Below are 21,936 nucleotides of genomic sequence, written 5' to 3'. Positions count from 1 at the left end.
TATAAGCATTTGCAGTGCTACTCCAGCACTTTTGTGTCTTTTTGAATTTTCCCCAGCTGTCCCCTTAGGAGAACGAATGAGGAAACTGTAGTTTCTCTTTCTTAAACTAGATCCCCTTTTCTAAACTCTGCTCTGAAAAGCATATCAAGTTCTCCCCTGCTTCTCAGGGCTCGTGTGTATATCCATGAATTTTCAGAAAATTGAAATAATTTAATGGGACTCTGTATGCTTTATTTTAGACTCAGGCTGCGACTCTGTAACTGATACAGAAACAGAAGACGAGAAAAACTCGGTTTACTCCTGCCAACTTGCCATGAATGAAGAGCAAGAATCATCCAAGAGCATTGGGGAACATCTGGTGGTGCAGCCTGATCACATACGCTGTGGGGTACTGTATGGCCATTTCCTGGGCTATGTTCTTGTATGCTAGTGCAACGTCTTATGTTTTCCACAGCAGAGAGCTTTACAACCTGGGATGTAGTCCCTAATTCTTTTTTTGTTCCCTGTCCTCTCAGGCTCCTTCACTGTCTCTACTTTATAAGCTTGGTTTCCTAGGCCAGGAATAGCTTGGTAATGTGCAGTGTCACTTACTGATGGATAGTCTCACTGACGTGGCTGCATGTCCTCTGTCTTATGAAGCAAGTTCACACTCTTGACTCTTCATCTTCCATTCTGGTGATATTTAATGCAGACAAATGGAGTAAGGTGAAAGTAGTGAGCCAACTAACTCCAGAACCAGGACACAATCTAGCATGGCAGTTCAGGTGCTTGTCCTGCAAATGATTCCAAAGAGCTTGGAGCTTAGCTTCCTATTTGAAAAACAGCTTTTCTTACTCTTAGGACTTTGGATCTTAGTGCTTTTTCTTAAAGCACCAGTTAAAGCATGAATTCAGGGAATCTCAGCTTTTACTTAGAATCTGACCTTCATGCTTACAGGGAAACTTCTAACAGGAATGAAATCTCAAATTTGGTAGCAACAGCCTGTGTCATGTCTTAGTAAAAAATTTTGAATGCTATACCCTGAGATAAGACCAGAAGTAAGCTGTATACCACCATATGATGGGGAAGGAGGAATAACAAGCTTTCAGAGCTTTCCTTCCCCCTTGGCAGGGGCTGAGCACAATAAGAACAAAACTGCAAGTCTTATAGATAGGTGAATGGATTTATTGTGCAGTGTGCACGTGTACCTTGCAGCATGCTGGATTTGTAGCATATCTGAGCCTCTAACAAGAGTCACAGATGCGTAGTGCTGGGTTATTTTGATAGTTTCTGAATGTGCCTTAGATTATAGACATAATCTACTCTCAGCCTGGGGAAAGTAGCATTCTGTCAGGGTAGAGGGAGAACTGACATAAAGGATCAGACGTTTTAGGAAGTGTCCTTGCCTAAATGTTTTGTGTTCCCTCTTTGGTGCGTGCAGCTTGATCACAGGATGTTTTGGGAAGTCATCAAACTGCTAAGCTGCTGAACTGATTTAAGCTTTTACAGAATTAATGAATTAACACAGAGAAAACTGTATCTATGTGGATTTATTTATTTACTTACTTATTTATTGCATGAACTCTCTTTGCTTGTTCATGGGAATGGTGCTGTTTCCCTTTGGGCATCTGTTAGCACATTCACTTCATATGTGTCCAAAGCTTGGCTGAATATCCTGGTATCTTTGCTTCCTTACTAGATGAACTTCTCCAGTGCTGGTTACTGAGCCTACAACCACTAGGTGGCTGGTGGCAGTAGTAGTGACAGATATGCCCTGTCCTTGGATGTGTTTGGGGCCAAGCTGGATGGGACTTTAGGTAAACTAATCTAGTGGGAGCTGTCTCTGCCCATGGCAAGGGGGTTGAAGCTGGGTGGCCTTTAAGGTCCCTTCCAACCCAAATTATTCTATCATTCTGTGATGTTAATAAAGTACCCTTTACAATGATATTAAGAAGGATACAACTCCTATAGCACAGCTTCTCAGTGTTTTAAGTTAAGGATAAATTCCTTAACTGGCAAGAAGTGGGTAGGAACGAACTCTAGAACTCATTGTAAGATAGGGTTGTGAAAGAAGATTCACCTCTGTCTTGGATCATTGGATCACTTGTTGTCTGTTGCTGCTGGGCTGCTTGCATTGGCCTAGGCAAGGTTTATTATATTTAGCATAAGTTTGGGGCAAGAAAGTTTTTTCAGTTTTTTTTTCAGATTAGTTATTATAATATCCAGTGTAGTAAGCTGTGTAAATGGCTACAAGTCAGGTCTTTGATCTTTAAAATCCTGACTGAATGAGAACTGAGCAATATTATATTGGCGGCATTAAAAGCTGCAAGGCATGACCCAGGAGATCTCCTGGTTTCCAGAACTGAGAACCTGTTCCAGAAATTCACTGTAATAATTCACATAAGTAGATGTTAGACATGTCTCGAGCCACAGTTAAAGATTTGAAATGTAATAGTTATTTAATGTCATAACTAACTTCTTAAAAGCAGAGCGGGTGAGAATTTTACAAACCTGAAGTTTTAGTCTTTTAAAGTTCAGGCTAAAGACACATGCTACAGGGTAGAAAAAAAATAAGAGAAATTGGATAAAGCTTCTGCAAGTCTTTTAATCTCCAGAATTTATTCATTTTAAGCTCCTCTCTTTGTTTCTCTTAAGAAGAGGGCTGTGCTGCTTGAAGGATGAGTCTGCTGTGCATGAAACTAAGCCAATTTTTAAATAGTATCACAGAGTTTTTATCAGCTTAATGTCTGTATTTGTGCTACTGTGAAATGTAACAGAAGCCACCCTGACCAGTTATTCCATAACTGGAAGGTATTACTGAAAACCACTTGGGATTGTGGAAATTACAGATTAATTTATGTGTTAGTCATGATACCAACAAGATCTCTTGAAAATGGGTTTTAAAGTGTTCTTATACTGTAAACCTGTATTTTCTAATGTCTTTCTCTTAGGTACAGACCACTGTTTATATTATCATGAGATGTAGACTAGATGACAAAGTGAAAACTGAAGTTGAATTCTCTCCAGAGAACTCATCATCTGTGCGTGTGCTGGCTGAGTTGGAGAATGAATACACAATATCTGTGGAGGCTCCAAGTAAGATGGGCTGGGATTTGGTTTCCCACTTCCCCACTCCTCATTGCATCTCTTCTCTCCCAGCCTGCCTGTCCTGAAAAATATCAGAGGGGTAAGGGTAGAAACTGCAACGTGGGGAACAGCGGGACCAGGAAATCTTGAACTTGTGTTCTTGTCTGTGATACTTTTGTGGTGTGGAACTGAGGAGACACTGCTTGACATCTGTTTTCCCAGCAGCTGTGTCAGGAAAGTGTGGAAACACTTTAGTGGAAATTCTGCAGGCAGGTGACATCACATAAAGTGCTTTGGACACTAACCGTGTTAGTGTTATAATCATGTTAGTGTTCACAGATACCATGAGAAGATAAGTGCAGGTAAATAATTGCTTATGGTACTTTTTTAGTGTTTAATGATCTCTGTGTGAGCTTGAAACTGTTTAACCTGACTTGCCTTTTTATTCAGTTATGTTCTGTCACTCTGGATATTTATATTTACAAAAGCTTAGGTTGTCTGAGCTTTAGCTTCACTAAACTTTAAGGGCAAGGTTTTTGAGCCCTACAGACTGGTAACAGTTTCCCAGGATGATTTTATTTAATCTGCTTTGGTCTGTCCTGTTGAAGAGCAAATATACTATGTCTAGGAATAGAGAGACTAATAATCGTTATGGCAAAGACTCTTGTAAAGACTGTCAAGTGCATGGCTTTAAAGAAAGTAACCAAAGTCACATGAAAATGTTTAACTTAATCTGTTCTAAATCAAGACTTTGGATCTGAACACTTGCAAACTAGCTTACATGGCTCCCAGCACAGGAGGGATGCAGAGCTGTTGGAGTGGAGTGTTTCCGTTGTCTGTTCTTAATGATGATTTTTTCTCTTCCCTTTCAAAGATTTAACTTCTGGGACAGTGCCTCTGCATATATATTCAGGGGACTTGATGGTGGGAGAAACAAGTGTCACCTATCATACTGACATGGAGGAAATCAGCAGTCTGTTGGCTAATGCAGCCAACCCAGTACAGTTCATGTGCCAGGTAAAAGCTCTAGTAAACAGCTGGAACATGGCTTTTCTCAGAAAGTAGATATGTGAATATAAGCAAAAGTGCTTGCCATAAGGTAGCTCTTTTGAAATGAAGAAACACAGTTTTTTAGGGACTTTCTCATAGCCCTGGTGTCCCTATTTAGACCTTGATTTGAGAAAACTGGAATGACAAACTTGATACAAGTCAAATTACTACAGATGTCTGGATACTTGAACCAAAGGGTTTTTGGAAAAGATGTGATGATAATAGATTCAAACTTTGTGAGTTAAGCAGGATAAAATAAAAGTATTTGTTTATTCTTAGCTCTTATTTCTTTAAAGTCAATCCTTAATTCTCACATGACATTTTGCAGTTAGGGTAGCTGAGCCCTATTATAGAGTAAAACTTGTACAAATTAGTTCTCCAGGTCTGTTGTCTTTTTTCCCTGCCTGCATGTCCCTATTAGCTATGTGACAGAAGCCTGTAGAGTAGTATTGATCACCAGCAATAAAAAGTTGTCTCTCACTTCCTTTTAAATTCAACTTAATAAGCAGTTATTACTGGGCTGTGCTCCTACCTGAGGAGTAGGTATGCTCCACAGTCTTTGGCTAAGAACCAGTCAAAACCCAGAATGTACACCAGGGCAATTCAAAACTGATTTATTTGTACTTAAAGCAGTAGCAATACTTCATTGGAATGGTGAGATTATTTCCATCAAGGTAGTAGGAAGTAAGTCTTCTGTGCTTCCATTTGTGTGAATAACTTTCTTCTTGTACTCTTCTTGTGGAGTGCATAGTTCTCATCTTTCAGATTAATGATCTTCTGTTTCTGGACAAAGAAATTCTTTGTGTTCTTTTTGCTTACTGCTTATTCTAAACAGTTCCACCTTAAGTGTTTATGCTTAGTTTTTTTCCCCCCTATATATACTACATAAATAAAACTTAATACATAACTATGTAAATCTCATCTTAAATCTCCATAATTCCACAACCAAAATCACTTTCCATCTATCTCTAGGCCTTTAAAATCGTTCCATACAGCATAGAAGCTCTGGACAAACTGTTGACTGAGTCACTGAAGAAGAATATTCCTGCTAGTGGCTTACACTTGTTTGGAATAAACCAGCTGGAAGAAGATGATATGACAACAAGTAAGTTGAAAGATTTTGCTTTATTTTTAAAATTCATATCTATAGACTGTTTTTACTTTGGAGCACCTGTAGCTCATGGTTCCTGGATAGGCTGTCTGAAAAAGTCTTAAATCTTAGCCAGGTAGCTAAATTTAAGATGCCTATAGAGGGAGGATTGCATATGGTTATGTGACCCTTCTTTGTTACATATTGCATCAGTTTCTTATAGTTTGATAGATACAGCTATGTAGACAGCTTCAGCCACAACTGAAGTCAAAAGGTAGTTCTCCCCAGAATGTCTCATTTGTTCTCTTGGTTCCTTGTGGCATTTCTCCCAGTCCAGTCCTTTTCTAACCTTGTGAATCTGTTCTAAGGTGCATAGTGGGCAGTTGGATCAGTGTGTTACCATGATGTGGTTGCCTTATAGCAGCTGGAAATTAGTGGAATTATGAGAGAATTATAAGAGATCCTTCCAAACCTCTGATCCTATCTACATTTAGCTAATACAGTGCCAGATTCCCTGCTAAAGATCATAGGATTCAGACCTGGAGATGTGCTAGATACCTCAGCTACTTCACTTGTGTGAAGTTAGCTCTGTTTTAAAACAGTATATGTACTTCTCAGGGTTTCAGGCCTGCTTTAGTCAGTGTGTTTGCTAGGATGTTCGTTTCTCATTTACTGTCTTTGTTGCTGCTGGAGAAAAACTTAGATTCTAACAGGCTTCTGTTGTCACAGATCAGAGGGATGAGGAGTTGCCAACGCTGCTTCACTTTTCTGCAAGATATGGGCTGAAAAACCTTACTGCTTTGCTGCTGACGTGCCCTGGAGCACTGCAGGCCTACAGTGTAGCCAACAAATATGGTCACTATCCGAACACGATAGCGGAAAAGCATGGCTTTAAGGACCTCCGACAATTCATTGATGAATACGTGGTAAGAAGGAGCAGCATTCTTCTACATTGTCCGACAGCAAGTGTGGATATCAAGCTTGGCACTGAAAGTGTTGTGTGTGAGGAATGCTGAGGTAGTAAAGGGTGCAGGGTGATATGGTAGGGTGTAGGAGATAGATGTACAGCCACCATGAAAGCTTCTGTGCTTGAGGATTGGTTCCATCTCTGGAGCCAGGAAAATTCATAGGGAAAAGAACAAAAAAAGATGGAATCAGAGCCTGCTATGCTGGGTTTCCTTGTCATTCATCCATCCAGTGGTGTTTCTGCAGAGACATGGTTCCTCATGTACATTTCTAACTTCCTGATCTTGGCAAAACTGCAGCCCCTGATGAGAAAGAGTTCTGCTGTCCTGTGAATCGAAAGTTGTTGGTATTACTTCAGCAGCTTCTATGAGGTTTCCTGTTAGTTTCAGAGAAAAGGGTGGTCTGTATACTCCCACTAGGTGTTACATGCTACTGCTATTGCCAAAAGGTTTAAACTGAACCTAGTTAGCAGAGTTAAAATTTGTTTTCTTGGAAGTGCTCTGCATGTGGCAAAACTCCCTTTATGGTAAGCTACGCTTACTCCAAAATAGCCATTGATAAGCCTTTGTAATTTTAGAATGAACTTTTTTTGTATTCTAGGAGGTTGTAGATGTCAAGTAGAAAATGAAACTGAGGGGCAGAAAGGCAGTAGTGGTTATTCAGAATGGATCAGCATCTCCTTGTTTCACCTTAATTATCTGCCATTACAACTTAGATCATGAAGGCTGGCCCCAAACAACTGTAGTGTGGATTTAGCTCCTATGAGAAGCCTTAGTCTTTGGGAGTAGAGTGCTCTTGGAAGGCTTTTTCCACTAGCGGTGGGAGAGTGATGTATTTTGCTTTGTGTTTATTCTCCAGATTCTTTAATTTTTTTTTTTTTTTCTCCTTGGACTCCTTTCTTTTCAGGAAACTGCAGATATGCTGAAGAGTCACATTAAGGAAGAGTTGATGCAAGGCGAAGAGGATGAGTCTGTTTATGAATCCATGGCTCATCTTTCTACTGACCTGTTAATGAAATGTTCCTTAAACCCAGGTTCTGATGAAGAGCTTTATGAATCTATGGCTGGATTTGTCCCTGGTGCCCCAGAAGACCTTTGTATGTATAATCACTGTGATATTCTGGGCTTAAAAACCTTAGTTGCACTGTCTCTCTATATTTAATATGGTCCTGGTTGAGTTTCAAAAGTAAAGACTGGTTATAGTTTTTCCATTGTAAGGAAATCAAACTCCAGTTTTGACATTGGCTGGTTGTAGCAGAAATGCTGAGTCAAAGCTTGTAGTAGTAATTGAGCACCTGGTGGAAGACAGGGCCAACCCAGGGGAGCTCAGGTGCATGCAGTGCTCCTGAGTGACCGGAAGGGGTGGAGCCAGGATCCACCCCTTACAGACCTCATGTAAAGGTTGGCTGTGGAGGCCTAGGTTATTTCTTTGGAGATCCTTGTATAGCTGTGGCCTTCTGAAGGTAAGCAGCTTCTTTCCTTTATTTCTGTGCCCACAGCTGTTGCATTTGAGCAAATCTGCACTTGCTGCAGCCTGGGATCCTGCTACTCTGCTGTCATTGCTGCACTTTCTATCACGTTACACTGGCTTATAAAATTGCTCAAAGGCTTCAGAGCCAGATTACAAGATCAAGAGCTGTTTCCCCATCTCTGAATGGGATTCACAGACTAATTCTGAAGAAGAGAAAAATGTACTTAATACCACTAAGACCAACTTGTTGTCTTCCATTTCTGGGACATACAGAAATCCCAGAAACTGTGAAATGGGTATTCCTTTCTTTCATGGATGCAAATCGCATGCTCTCTGAAAGTCTAGTTGAAAACTGGTAAATTACAATATGACATTCTGTCAAGCAAGCTACACTAAGGTTAACAGCTTAGGTACAGAGGTTTTCCTGCACTTGCTTACTCTCACAGATCTTAGTAAGGAATGTGGCTGGCATTTTGGATAGAGTACACCGTACACAGCATGCTTGGCTGATGGGCATGGAGATGGAGAGCTAACACATGGCTACCTACGGATGGGAAAAGTTGTGTAGTTAAAGCCTCAGTCAGGCAGCTTTCCTTAGGTCTCCTCAGCAGGAAAGTCCAGCAGACTGCTGCTCTTTGAGGAGCCTTCTGCAAGCACAGGCGCATCAGCAGGATGATGGAGGTTTCCAGGGTCAGCAACAGAAAGTTCTCCTGGTGTATGCACATGCTGTAGGCTCTGCAGGACTAGTGGGACTGGAAAGGTAAAAACCCAAACTTGCCCCTGAAATAGATATTTATGGTTTCTGTGCAGGAAAGGAAGGCTAAATGAGTCTGTTTCAAAATATTGAGCAAGTGTTCTATGTGGCTCAGTAAGAGAAAGAAGAGTACCGTGCTTTTTCTGGAGTTCTCCCAGAGTATTGCTACTGCGGACATGTCTTTGTCACCTTCCAGTCAGGAGAATTTTACAGAAAATATCTGTATTTCTTATGTAGCCTATTAATCTTTGCCTGATTAATATTTACAACTTATCCGAACAGTGCTTAAAATTTACCTGTATCATAACAGGTAAGTTTAAATTGGTACAGTGCTCCAATACTGGTTCTCTCAAAGTGGGAGAGTTTCACCATTTTTTAGAACACCAGCAAAGAAGCAAAAGCCCACTGAAATTGGTAGGAGTGCTGGCTAACTTAGGACTCATTCAGTTAGGATCGCAAATTAAAACTTCAAGCTTTTGTACTGACAATTTTTGGGGAATGGAAAAACTCCCTAGGAAACTGTAAACATCTGCTGCTGAAGTATTTTCTGCAGGTCGGAGTATCCCTTATGTAAGTACTTATAGCTGTGGCACAGAGGACAATACCTGGGCTGTTTTAAATGTAGACATACTGTGGCAGCATGCCCATTTGTTGTAATCAGAATGTGCTTCCATGAGTTTTTTGGAGACTGATCAAAGAAAGGTTGGTAACACTCAGTTTGCCTAGCAGAAGCTGATTTGAAAAGAAAGAGCCATTGTAATGAGAAAAGTAGTAGCAAATAGTTAGATACCAGAATGTTCTGCCAGTTCTTACATTCTTTATCCCACTTCATTTCTTTTAATGTGTTTTTGGTTTTGATTTGCACTTGGTCCTGGGGAAACATTTGCAGAGAAAGTGCAGAATCTACAAAAGGGCCAATTTTGTTTAAGCTGATGCTGCAGAGAGTTGCATGCTGCTGTTGACGGTTGCTAGTGGTCCTTGTAAGTTTTGTGTGGGTCTTAGTAGCCTGAGCAGTGCAAATCAGACAGTATTCCTAACTTAGGAACTTAGCAGTTCCTGGTGTTACCTTGTTTGCTGTTTTTTAAAAAAATGAGATTGAGTTGCCTCATTAAATTCCTTATCAACTGTAGTCATTCCTACTTCAGAAGAGCACTTCCCTTTTATTACCCTTTTCTAATACTCTCAATGTCAAACAACTTTCTTGGATATGATTGGAATTTGCTCTAAGCTGGTGCAGATCAGAGGTAAATATCGTTTAGCTGAGTCATTCACAGATTGTAACAAACAACAGCTGAATAGCGAGAAAGTGATCTCTATCATACCAATCTTGTAGTACAAACTACATCATCAGATGTAGACCTGATAAAATGCTTTACTTTTTCTGCTTCCCCCTCACCAGCATCTCCTGAATGTTACAAAATAGTATTTGTGAGTAGTCTAGAGCTCAGCTTAGGGAAGGGGGATCTAAGTGCAAGGACTCTAGAAAATGCTGAAAACCTTGGTGATTCATGTGAAGATCAAACTGCCAAGTTTCTCTGTGCATATTCAGTGTCTGAAGTACCTTGAGCAAAAGGATTCCTGCAGAGAGTACAGAGTGATAGCACTTATCTTCTCTTGCTTTTCTCTTTGCTGACTTATGTTTGATAAGTTCAGCTTAGTAAGTAAGGCTGAAGTTTGATATTATTACTTGAGGAAACATTTAGATTGTATTTTGTCTATGCAAGGCCAGTTGCTGACAGTGGCAAATCCTGGTGGGAACAAGTCCTGACTCATGGCATTGTTTCCCTATCTATGAACTCTGTGGACATTCAAACCAGAAATGTTTGAGTTTCGTCCTTTATCCTTGAGAGTTTCAACCAAATAAAGTACATTGTCCTGTAATTTGCAGAGCTAAAATGCCTAAAAATTAGGTAGTTGTGATGTCCTATGTATCTACTGTCCTATCTATCCTTTCCCTCCCTCATTATTTTTATTCTCTTAAGACTGAGTTCTTGACACTGTCCTCATTGGTTTTTATTTTTTTCTTTAGTTAATGCAAGAAACAGCAGCCTCATTGTTTTCCTTGAGCAAACTGAGGGAACTGTGCAGCAAAATATTAAGTACTTGTGAAATTCAGGGGTGTAATTTATACCAACACATTGAAACCTTTGTCTTACATAAAGGATAGCTCTGTGTAAAGAGGCAGCTTTCTTCATGTGCAGAACTACCTAACTCCTATTGTTTAAAAAAGTTTAAAGGGAGAAGGATATAACCTTTTGTTACATGGTGTGCATGCATATGTATTTTAGCTCTAGCAAGGGGTCAATAGGTCATAATGCATCTTCTATACATTCCTCTGTTTGCAAGTTACTTGAGCTCCCTTCTGAAATCTTAAGCCCTGCAATGGGAAACTAAAAGTCTCTTTGAAGAAAAGTATTTTAGTTATTAAATTCTGAAGACTGACATCCAGAACCTCTAGCTCACTCTTCCCATTGGCTCTTCAGAGCAACAATACATGCACTAAGAAATCCTTAGTGTCTGCTTGGAGCCTTGTCAGAAGTTTTCACCAAGCAATGTTAGTCACCTCTATTTTCTTCAAGTATAAGTGGCAGACTGCTGGCAAAAATTTGTGCGAAATGGACTTCAATTATTTGCAATTTATATTAAAGGCAATTTACTAAGCCTTTAGAGGCAAGAGTGTGGTCATTTGTCTGCTGTAGTTTTTGATGTTCACTATAAAATGAAAATCCAATCAGAATTGTTGTGTCACTTTGTATGATGTTGTTCAATGTGCTTAAGGACATAATCAACGGGCTCATTGGTCTGATTTTTCTTTTTCAGATGTAGAAATGCTTCAGTCCAAGGCAGACACTCCAATTTCTGGAGATGAAATCTCTCTAACTGTGAAAGACTCAATGCTCCGCAAGTTTTTAGAAGGTGAGACCTGTTTGGAGAGGAGGGGAGCAGCACAGATGGAACAATTAAATGGAACTTGAGATTTGTTCTTGACCTGTTAAGACAGGAGCTAGTCCTCACTACTTGACACAGACAGCCTTGCTTTAGTGGGTACAGATGAAATGTAATAGTAAGAGCATTCTGTGAAGCTCATGAGGTGACTTGACTAGTGTGGTTTGTGTCTTACCGTGAAAGATGACTGACTTCTTGTCCAATCTCTGCTTATCAGTGAGTACAAGCACAGTATTGATATCTGTTCAGAAATGGCAGTCATTGTCCTCATCTTTGTAATGGGAATTAACTCTGATGTCTTGATGCTCATGCAGGTTCATGTCACTGAGTATAAAGTGGAACAACATTAGCTAGTGATAAATTTTAATGCAGACACTTTATTCACAAATCAGTCTATTTGAAAATAGCAGTCTGGAAAATGGAAAAGAAATTCTGGTTCCCAAGCATGCTCTGGGTGCTCTGGGCTATCCCCCTTTGCATGATTTGGTCACCAAGCCCTTTCCCAACTCACCAGGTTCCATGGGATCCAGTCTCACTTTTCATGGGTTACCCAGCTGCACTCAGAGCAACATTAAAATTGTGTCTTTTAACATATTGTTCTATTTCCCCTGCCAGCACTGATACTCCAGCAGTTTCACTGCATTAATTTAGCTAGGTGTAGCAGCACTGAAGACAGATAAGTCTGATGACTAGGTTATTTACTTATGATTTGATAACAGTGCAGGCAGTTAGTCCAAGGGCTCTTGATTGTCTTGATCCGATCATTTCCCAACATACAAATGTGTGAAACTAATGTTTAAATTAGATATGAACAGCATTTGATTTTGCAGGGAAGTTAGTGAGAACAGAATGGGGGTGACAAAGGTGGTGTAGTAGGAGCTGGGTTTTTAAGTGCAGATGCAAACAGCCAGCTCCCTCTGAGTTCTGTTTTTCTCAAGTCAAATAAACTGTCAGCTAGTTGTGATTGTTTGTTTCAGAAAAAAGAAAAAATCCCTCTAATGTTCTGTAGACAGCCACAAGTAACTTTTGGAAATCAGTGCTCTATTTGATTTGTTAACTACTGTCTGTTAACGGACTGGAACTTAGGACGTTCCTGGTTACCAGTACCAATATTAATTCTTAGACCAATTTTTAGACTTTCTCCTGTAGTTTCTTTACCAAAGCACACAGTAGAACCTTAGTAAGTAGCAAATGTTTACATGCTACTAGGTATTAATGACTTTATGGAATCCTGTCTTGAAGGTCTTTGACACTGTAATTCACTGCAAAACTGGGTATTTTTGCCTGAGAAGTGACCAGGTTGGTAAAAAAAAAATGTGATACATTCCACATCTGGAGGGATCCAATTTTCAGTGAAGTGGACAGGTTATTTATGAGCCTTTCTCTGTTGTAGGTGGTAGCATGGATGCACCAGATTCTGGGGAAGGAGTTTCCCAGCAGTACGGTGAAGATCTATATTACTCAGTGGAAAAAGATACTTTTCCCCAGGAAATGGCTAGCAGACCTCCAGTTCCTGTTCCAAGACCAGAATCCAGCTCTCCACAGCCAGACAATGAGCTGTACATCTCCAAAGGTGAGTTGGGTACCAGGATCTTTACCAGTCATCTTTAGAATGGTATTGACATAGGCTGCAGTTACCAAATATGCACCAAGGAAATCTACTCGATGTTTCTGTGACCCTTTGATTATTTGTCTCTCAACCATAGGAACTGGATTACCTTTGGGATCTTGTTTCTGTTTTTCATTTTCTGCCTACTCTGAAAATGTGGAGTTGTTGTATCCTGAGGTCTTGGCCTGAGATTGTTCTTAATGAAAACATTAGGATGACAGATTGCCCCTAGCTGGTATAAACAAATCCAACTAAATAAGAAAGATTTTGGTATTGTGAGGATATGATCAAGCTAATAAATTGAGAACTTGCTGCTCTGTAATGGTATAATTGGTTCAATGGCATTTACATAAGACAGTACCTCATTCTGAGGTAATTCCAAATTGAAACTAAGGAAAACTGTTCCTCTTAGTTAACAGGCCCTTTGTGAAAATTGTCATATTCCACAAACACACTACAAGAACTCTAATTGAGTGTGGGAAAGTAATTTCAGTGACTCCTCCTTCTCACCATTACGTTAGTGTAGGAAGGTATTTCCAGAGTTCTCTTAGAGGTGACTGGGCTGAATTCTTTGAAGATGACAAAAGTGGAGTTTTATTGTACAGCTCATTATTCTGTTTTCTTTAGTGGTCTCATTAGGGTTCAGTAGGAGCTTAACAGAAGCTGTAATGCAATGCAGAATTGAGAATGCTTACCCTATTCATCCTGATACTTGTCTTCCTGACTTGTGCTAAGTGTCTAAAGATTGTTTGTTTTTCAGTTTTTGCACAGAAAGCTCAAAGACCTGAGAATATCTATGTCCCTAGAGGAAAGGTGAGGAAAGGTAAGTCAGAAGTTCATCCTGAATATCTTTCAAGTAATCCAAAAGCAAATCTGCTGAGGTAGTGTTGTTCAAGTGAGATGTATATGTGACAGAACAGACTGTCTTATAAGACTAGGGATAACAGTCCTAAATGAATGACTTGACCTTATATTACACTGCAAACTTTAAATCTGCAGAGTGTGAGGAGTACTGTTTTATCTTGTACAGTACATACCTCCTGTCTCAGCGTTTATCCTCAGATGGGATTTTAATATTCAAAGTCCTTTTTTGTTTTGACCCATATTGCTTCATGGAGCTGATACTCTACTCCTGGTCTTGTGGATATAGTCACTGCCTGCTGATTGTTACTTCCTGGGATTTAACTTGCAGTGCACTGCCTCCCATTGATCTCTATGCTCCAAAATTATGCCCTTGCTCTTTAACTTCTAATCCAGTTCATTATCAAAGTGCTAGGAACCATCTTTGATCTTTTATCTCCTGTGTTAGGTACTCCTTTTTTAATGTTGTAAATGAGATTAAAATAGCCAGCATCAGTAGGATGAGCTTTCAGCTGCTGGAGTTACATTGCACAGATTAGGAAGTCTAGCTTTGTGATTGCAAAGCTGAAACACTGTTTTATGGTTTTACTGAGGGGAGAGAGATACTTTTGAGATGAGGAAACAGAGTACTTTAAGGAGGGCCTTTTGTGCTGTTCACTTGAATTTATTTTATTTTAAGCACAGAGATTATGACATGTTTATGCACAGTACTACCTCCCAGGCTTTTAGCCTTGATAAGTGGTATCAGGACAGCATAAAGACAAAATACTCTTCTGGTTAGCAAAACATTCAGCCTGTAAGAGGGCATCAAGGCTGCTTGAATTGCTTTGTATTCAACAAGGAGGGCAGATAATACAAGCTCAGTGATATTTTATTCTCTTTTTCAGAAACGATGGTCAGGCCTGTTAGAGACCTGTCTCAATCAAGTATATATGATCCATTTGCTGGAATGAAAACCCCAGGTCAACGGCAGCTGATCACATTACAAGAACAAGTGAAAATGGGAATACTCAACGTTGATGAAGCTGTAATTCACTTTAAGGAGTGGCAACTGAACCAGAAGAAGAGATCAGAATCATTCCGTTTCCAGCAGGTACTGGTTTATTCCACTGTTTAAGAAACACTATGATCTCTCTAAGCATATATCCTAAGCATTTCAGTGTAGGTACACTCCTTTCCAGGTTGGAGCAGGAAGACTCCTCACAGTCCCCCCACTAGCAGGATTTTCTTCTGACTTTGAGGGGCTGTTTCCATGAAGCAGCAAGCAGATAGCTGTTTTGTAGTTCTGTTTGTCTTGCAGTAATAGTTTTAGTCTTTTTAAGATGGAGGACGCTAGGAATCAGGCACAATCCAGATAACTAAATTACCTTTCTTTCCACCTAGCACCTACTTGCTGGCAGGGACTTTGGTGAATGAACATTCAGGTTGTCAGTTGCCATCCGTTTCAGATCAATGGAGACTCTGTCCCAGATGGTGTGTTGCCATTAAACTCCTGTCCTGTAAATGGACTGATGCTTCCTCAGGTCATTTGAAAAGCTTTGTTTGATGGCTTTCATTCCTGCAGCATCCAGAACTGCCTGTTCTTTGTAGCTGGGCAAAGTCTAGTGAAAGTGCTGTGGTTGAGTTGAATGAGGAAATCATTCAACCACTGGCAGCAGTAATGCAATGACTGGTGGAACTGGAAGTTACATTTTCAGGTTTCTGTTATCTTGTTAGTGTGGAGTTCCCTCTTTGAAAGCATTCCCTGCTTCTTTTGGAGCCTTGTGGAACCTTGTGTTCCTTCTGCTTCTCTGCCTGTTTGGGGATTTTCTCACTTTCACATACGTATTTATTTCTCTGCTGTAAAAGCTGTCTTACAGAAAGGAAAGGAATGGGGAGGTAGTAAGTGGTATGTAAATAAACTTTGTTCCCAGTTATATTTACAGGTGAGCCCTCTTGCTTTATTGGGGGACATCTCAGTTCTCTCAACTGTCTGTCATTCTCTGATGTGTGGAAATCTGTCCCCGCAGTCAGAATTATCTTTTTGTTAGTACAGAAAGGGCTGTGTAGTTACTTGAACCTGTGTCCTGTTTTTGTGCTAGTGTAACAGTGGAGACAGAAAATACAGGGGTGTTCTAAACCTAGTGTGCTTCTTATCTGCAACTTTATCTGATCTGTGAACTTGACCTGAAAGTATACAACATCTGAAAAAAAGAACTTGGCTTCTAAAAGGCACACAGGGATTTCTGAAGAGAATAGATTAAAACTTGTTGACGTGGTTTGGACTTCATCCAGGTTTAGCAAGCTTTGCTTCGGATTGGTTGTAAAGTTAGCTTAAGTATGTTATTTCATTGTCAGAAAACTGTTCATCCTCCTTTGTCCGAAGCCCTGAAAATAATATTTTGTGATCTTTTAGGAAAATCTGAAACGGCTACGAGACAGCATAACCAGGAGGCAAATGGAGAAGCAAAAATCAGGGAAAAGTGCAGGTAATAGTCTCTGATTCTGAAATTCTCTGGTAGTGAAGCAGCTAAAAATACTAACAGATTCTTGAGGCAGAAATGTCTCCATTTTGTAATTATGTGATATATTGATACTCACATCTGTATGCCTGTTGGCTAAAAAAAGATGAAGCTGCTTTACTCCTCAGTTTCCCAGGCTGAGAAAAGGATGTCCACATCTGTGGAGTGAATCCTGATTCATACACGTACAATTACGATCATCTTTATGTGACTGTTTAACTTTGTTTTGGGAGTGAAGCTATTTCAGAGGTTAGACTCAGTAGATCATTCTGAACTCTTCGCTCTCATTTTGCCCTCCAGATCTGGAAATCACAGTACCCATTCGACGTTCTCATAATACTTTGGGGAAACCAGAATGTGGCATATATGAGTATACCCCAAGGAAAAACGTATTTCCACCAAAAAAGGAGCTAAAGAGAGGAGACTGGAAAACAGAAAGCACATCCAGCACAACAAGTAAGCAAACCCTGAGTGTCACCCCCTCTCTGCAGGAAGGCTGGGCAGAAAATATTTCCCTAGCATGAGTCTGGAAGCCAGCTCATGAGTCAGGACTTCTGTTGCTGAATCCTAGTGCTGACATTGGCATCCTGAAGTATGCATGCCAACTGATTTCAAAGCAGTAAAAGCAACTCCAGGTTCATCAAGGGATTTGGGTACGCATGTTGTGCATGAATATCTGCAAGAGGAAAACCTGAAAGCTGAGCAAAAGGTTTCCCTTGAGCCTTCTGAAGAAAGAAATAGTCTCCAAAATCAGTTCTTAAAAGTAGGTGACAGCTGCTTTCATAGGGGAAAAAAAAAAAAAAATTATGGTCCCTTGCTGTTACTCCCAGCAGGAAATGTGCTGTGCTGTTCTGTTCTGAGGGATGTAGCCATATTGCAGGCTGGGAACAGATCTCTACTTGTAATTTCCTCAAATGTTATAGATAAAGGGCAGTATTTCTCACTGATTTCTCTGATACTCAAGCTTCTGAGTGATTTGGACGCTCTGGACGTATTTATTATATTTGCGTTTTATGAAATTTAACCGTGCAAATGAAATTCCTGCATTCTCACAGATTCCGCAGACTGAGCACAGAAAGTTCATTCAGTTATTCCAGAAATTAATGTGGTGATACCCTTAGCCATGTACCTGTATGCAGTTATGGACACGGAGACTGATAATTTAAATACACATAAAAGTTGAGTGCGTAATAGTTGTGAAAATATTTACCTGACTTGCAGTCTGATATTGGCCATAATCTAACTGAAAGGGTCCAGTGCCAAGTATTTAACCAGAAGCCTGGACCTTGGCGGTGGAGAAATCTGCCAGAAAGTTAGATCTGAAGGTTTGGCCCAGTGATCAGTGTTGTAGGAAATGCAATCATTTCAATCTTAAATGTGTGAAAAATAACAGTGGAAACGACTTTATCTAAGCAAGTATTAAATCATATATGCAAGAGGTACAGATAAGGTTATGAGGAATAGTGAGTCAGTGGTTTGCAGTAAAATCACAAGGATCTAATAAACCATTTTTCTCTTGCTTACTAACCCTAGGTAGTGCAAGCAACCGCTCCAGCACTCGGAGCATATTGAGTGTCAGCAGTGGGATGGAAGGGGACAGTGAGGTAAGCTATCGGCTCCATGCACTCACTGGTCTTTAAATACATGGTTTTATTTTTATATAGGAAAAAAAAAAAAAATTTTAGGGATAGCAGTGTATTTTCATAAATATCAAAATGTAGCTGCTTCTCTCGGGAAGCTAATAAAAACCAAATTCTGCTGGTCTGCAGCCTGTTGTGCAACTCCTTCCCTGCTACTTCTGTCCTCCCTCTGATTAGATGCTTCTGAACCACACTTCATGCCATTGGTACCAACCATTTTGATGTTCTGCTACTAAAAGTGACTGAAAATCTGTATCCGGGTCTAGTTTGTAATCTTATTTCACAGAATTCATTACAGTTCATACATTGCTGATAGTACATCTGTCTTTGTTTTCAATTGTTTGATCCTATATCTGCATACACTAACTGGTCCAGTCCTGAAGCTATATGCCAACTTGGACACTGAGGAAAATGTGTGCTTTAGAGGCAGATTGTTTCAGAAGCGCCTGCATCTTGAGATTTTGTTGTTGGTTTCTTTTCGATAGGACAATGAAGTCTCAGAAGCAAGCAGAAGCCGCAGCCCTATCCACAGCCACGCAGAGAGGCTGCCTCTCCCCCTGCCTGAAAGGCCTCCCAGAGTGCCCCCTCGAGGTGCAAGCAGGTAATAAAGCTAACGGGGAGCTCAAACATGAGCTTTCAGTGAGTCAGTACAGAAAATGTGAACGTCTTTTTAACAAAGTCTGCCAAACTGCTATGTGTAAACAAGCACTACTAAGTAACTGTAAGATCGATTCTTCCTTTTTGTCTGCAATACTTGATGGAATGAGTTTCCTGTTGGTAACCTGCCTATTGCAGTGCTGTCACTGCGGTTCTCACACATCCAAAGGTGAACAGTGCTACAGATGCACACAGAGCTTGCCACAGTGAGACAGACCTATCTCAACTAGCATCCTGTGCCTGGCAAAGCTGGGATACCTGATTCTCCTGAGTAGATCTTCTCAGAACAAACTAAATGCAAAGCAGGGGGAGTTCCCTTTTAGCATTCCTTTGGAAGTTATTTTCTCTTTATAAATTTAGATCTGGACTACTGATGCAGTACCCCACAACATCCTTTTCTACAAATTGGAAAGACATGGATTTGATGGGGGGGGTTGCTCAATGGGTGAGAACTTGGCTGCAGGATCAAATCCAAAGAGTGGTGGTCAATGGCTTCAGGTCTGAATGGATATCGGTGATGAGTGGTGTCCTCATGGGTCAGTGCTGGGACTGATACTCTTTAATATCTTCATCAGTTACACTGACGGTGGGGTTGAGTGAACTCTCAGCGAGAATGACAGCAAGCTGTGGGATGCAGTGGGCACACCAGGCAGATGGGATACCATCCAGAGGGACTTGGACAGACTTGAGTAGTGGGCCCAGGACAACCTCAGGAGGTCCTATAAATCCAAGCACAATGTCTTGCACCTGAATCATGGAAACCTCCACTACCAATACAAGCTGGGGGATGAAATGACAGAGCACAACCCTGCTGAAAAGGATCTGAGTGTGCTGGGGGGTAGTAAGCTGGATGTGAGCCAGCAGTGTGCCCTTGCAGCCCTGAAAGCCAACTGTATCCTGGGCTGCATAAAAAGAAGCATGGCCAGCAGGGCAAGGGAGGTGATCCTGCCTCTTTGCTCTGCGCTGGTGAGGCCTCATGTCCTGTACTGTGTCCAGATGTGGAGTCCTCAGTGTAGGGGAGATGCGGACCTGTTGGAGCATCTCTAAAGGAGGGCCACAACAATGATCCAAGGAATGGAATACCTCTTTTATAAAGACAGGCTGAGAGAGCTGGGGCTGTTCAGCCTGGAGAAGAGAAGGCTTCGGGGAGACCTGAGAGTGGCCTTTCAGTATCTAAAGGGGGAGCTACAGGAAAGAGGGGGGGGCAGGCTCTTTAGCAGGGTGTGTTCTGGTAGGACAAGGGGAAATTTCAAGTTCAAAGAAGGTAGATTTAGTTGAGTGTAAGGAAAAAGTCTTTTACAGTTACAGCGGTGAGGCAGTGGAACAGGTTACTCAGAGATGTGGCAGGTGCCCCATCCCTGGAAGCTTTCAAAGCCGGGCTGCCCAGGCTGTGAGCAACCTGCCCCTTCATTGCAGGGGAGTTGGACTAGCTGACCTTTTAAAGTTTCCTTCCATCTCTGAGGATTCTATGATCTCTCCAGGCCATGATATTTACATGTATGATTTGCCTCAAAGTAAGAACAGAGCTCATTTGATATAAGGTGTTGGGAAAGGGATGGCAATGCTGCATTGATTGGACTAGACCACCACAAACTTAAGTAACTTGAAGACGCTCCTTTCGTCCAACCACTGCAAGTCTATGAAGTCAGGAACCAGAGGATTATATGAATAGATGTTAATAATAAAATGCTCCAACTGCTAAAATAATTATTACTGATGTGTGGAAATAGTAAGTTTTGTGTTTTGTCCTGCTTCGGGCAAGAATATAGCTGGAATTCATCTGTAATTAATTTAAAACAAAAAATTAAAATTTGACACCTTTGCTCTTTTCTTAATTCTCTTCAACTAATCTTCAGAAAAGAAGCTACTATATTATCAAACTTTATTCCAAACAAGCATTGCACCATCTCCTCCCAGTAATGGTAGAATCACTGCAGCTGGAGAAGCAGCAGGAAAAAAAAGAAACAGGAATGTGACTCTAGTTCTTTGGCATCAGCTCTGTTGCTGGATCACTGAAAGCCTTTTTTTCCTTTTGCGTGATTACTGCTCATACTGTGTAATTAGGTACAGTGTTATTACATGTAATTTGTTGCAAAACCCTATTTTGTTATTTTTAATGCATTTATGTTCTGTTTTTTAATAGGCCTGTAAACTGTGAAGGCTTTTATCCTCCACCTGTGCCCCCAAGAGGTCGCTGAATCTCTCAACGTCTGTGGAATATGAGATTTTTCTATATATTTGTGTGTGTATGTACAGATATTTTTGGGTTGTCTTAAATTATTTATAAGTGGGATACAAATGTTTTTGTATCTTTCTTCCTCCCTAAAGCTCTGATACCTCTGCCTATGGTTTTCACTGAGATTTTTTGTTTTTGTTTGGAAGAATTCTGGTGCTTTAAGACTTTGAGGGAAAAATCATGCTTAAAAAGGAGAATGCTGATATGTCTTGGCAGCCCTGCACCAACATGGAGTTTCCCCTTGATGAAGAAAGAACACATCTTCTTAAAAATTAAATCCTGATAAACATTGTCAACAAAACTTTCAGTACAATGTACAAGGGCTTCACTGGAAAACTTACTTAGGAAAAAAAACAAAACCCCAAAATTAAATACTTTGTTTGAAGAATTCTCATTGCAGAAGGATCAGGTGCTGTGTACTTCTGTTCAGTGTAACATTTTCTGTGCAGATACTGAAATTCCAGAAAGTATGGAATCTCTGTCTAGTAATTATTAAACCACAGGAGGATGAAAAGTTAACTTTTTACAAATGCATTTTGCTTATAATTTTGAAAATGCCTTTCCCCTTCCCTCCCTGGAGAGGATTGACATTAATGAGATGTGGGTTTGCTGTGTTTGCCATGAAAGCTCCCAAGGCAGCTGGCAAGGGATTTGCTGTGTCAAAACAGCTGTACATAAGCCCTTGTGGGACTTGTCACTTGAAATCACACAGCTGACCTCTTAAATTAGGGGAAGAAAATGGTAGCACTGCTTTGTTCTTATCCCTGTGTGTTCACCGTAGCAGCATGAAAACCTTCCACTTCATGCTCTGGAATAATACAGCAACTCTGCAATTCGAGAGGCACACACCTCACAACTACCAGCTGCACAGTTGGCTGCTGCAGTGGAAGCAGGCATCCTGCCTGGGGCTTGCCTGTGCTTGCTCTGCTCTGGCTTTCTAGCAATGTGAATCACCAACAGCTGTGTCCAGTTCTCTTTTCTGCCCCAGCGCTTGCAAATGTAAGGACAGCTTCATGGTTGGGCTGTGTATGCCAAATGTAGGAAGTACATAAAAACAGAAGTTTATTTTGATTCTTCATCTCAGGGGGGT

At 40.6% G+C, this 21,936-nt stretch overlaps 1 protein-coding gene across 3 annotated transcripts in view; it reads left to right on the top strand.

Moving 5' to 3' along the window:
- PIK3AP1 (phosphoinositide-3-kinase adaptor protein 1) overlaps positions 1–21,538 on the top strand; it is a 40,047-nt gene extending 18,509 nt beyond the window's left edge. For all 3 annotated transcript variants that reach the window (XM_003207957.4, XM_010714421.3, XM_010714422.3), the window contains 15 exons: positions 240–388; positions 2,931–3,075; positions 3,941–4,083; positions 5,089–5,221; positions 5,936–6,132; positions 7,079–7,268; positions 11,217–11,312; positions 12,736–12,915; positions 13,712–13,774; positions 14,700–14,905; positions 16,208–16,280; positions 16,614–16,769; positions 17,847–17,917; positions 18,439–18,554; positions 20,754–21,538. In XM_003207957.4, coding sequence (XP_003208005.2) covers positions 314–388; positions 2,931–3,075; positions 3,941–4,083; positions 5,089–5,221; positions 5,936–6,132; positions 7,079–7,268; positions 11,217–11,312; positions 12,736–12,915; positions 13,712–13,774; positions 14,700–14,905; positions 16,208–16,280; positions 16,614–16,769; positions 17,847–17,917; positions 18,439–18,554; positions 20,754–20,808 — 1,899 coding nt within the window. In that variant the 5' untranslated portion in view covers positions 240–313 and the 3' untranslated portion in view covers positions 20,809–21,538. The remainder of the gene's footprint in view (positions 1–239; positions 389–2,930; positions 3,076–3,940; positions 4,084–5,088; positions 5,222–5,935; positions 6,133–7,078; positions 7,269–11,216; positions 11,313–12,735; positions 12,916–13,711; positions 13,775–14,699; positions 14,906–16,207; positions 16,281–16,613; positions 16,770–17,846; positions 17,918–18,438; positions 18,555–20,753) is intronic.
- Positions 21,539–21,936: the final 398 nt, after the last annotated feature.

This window comes from Meleagris gallopavo, chromosome 8 (genome assembly GCF_000146605.3).
Source record: "Meleagris gallopavo isolate NT-WF06-2002-E0010 breed Aviagen turkey brand Nicholas breeding stock chromosome 8, Turkey_5.1, whole genome shotgun sequence".
In the NCBI taxonomy this organism is placed as follows: Eukaryota; Metazoa; Chordata; class Aves; order Galliformes; family Phasianidae; genus Meleagris; species Meleagris gallopavo.
The sequence above is the reverse complement of the archived record's forward strand: the minus strand, read 5'-3'. Positions and strand labels throughout refer to the sequence as shown.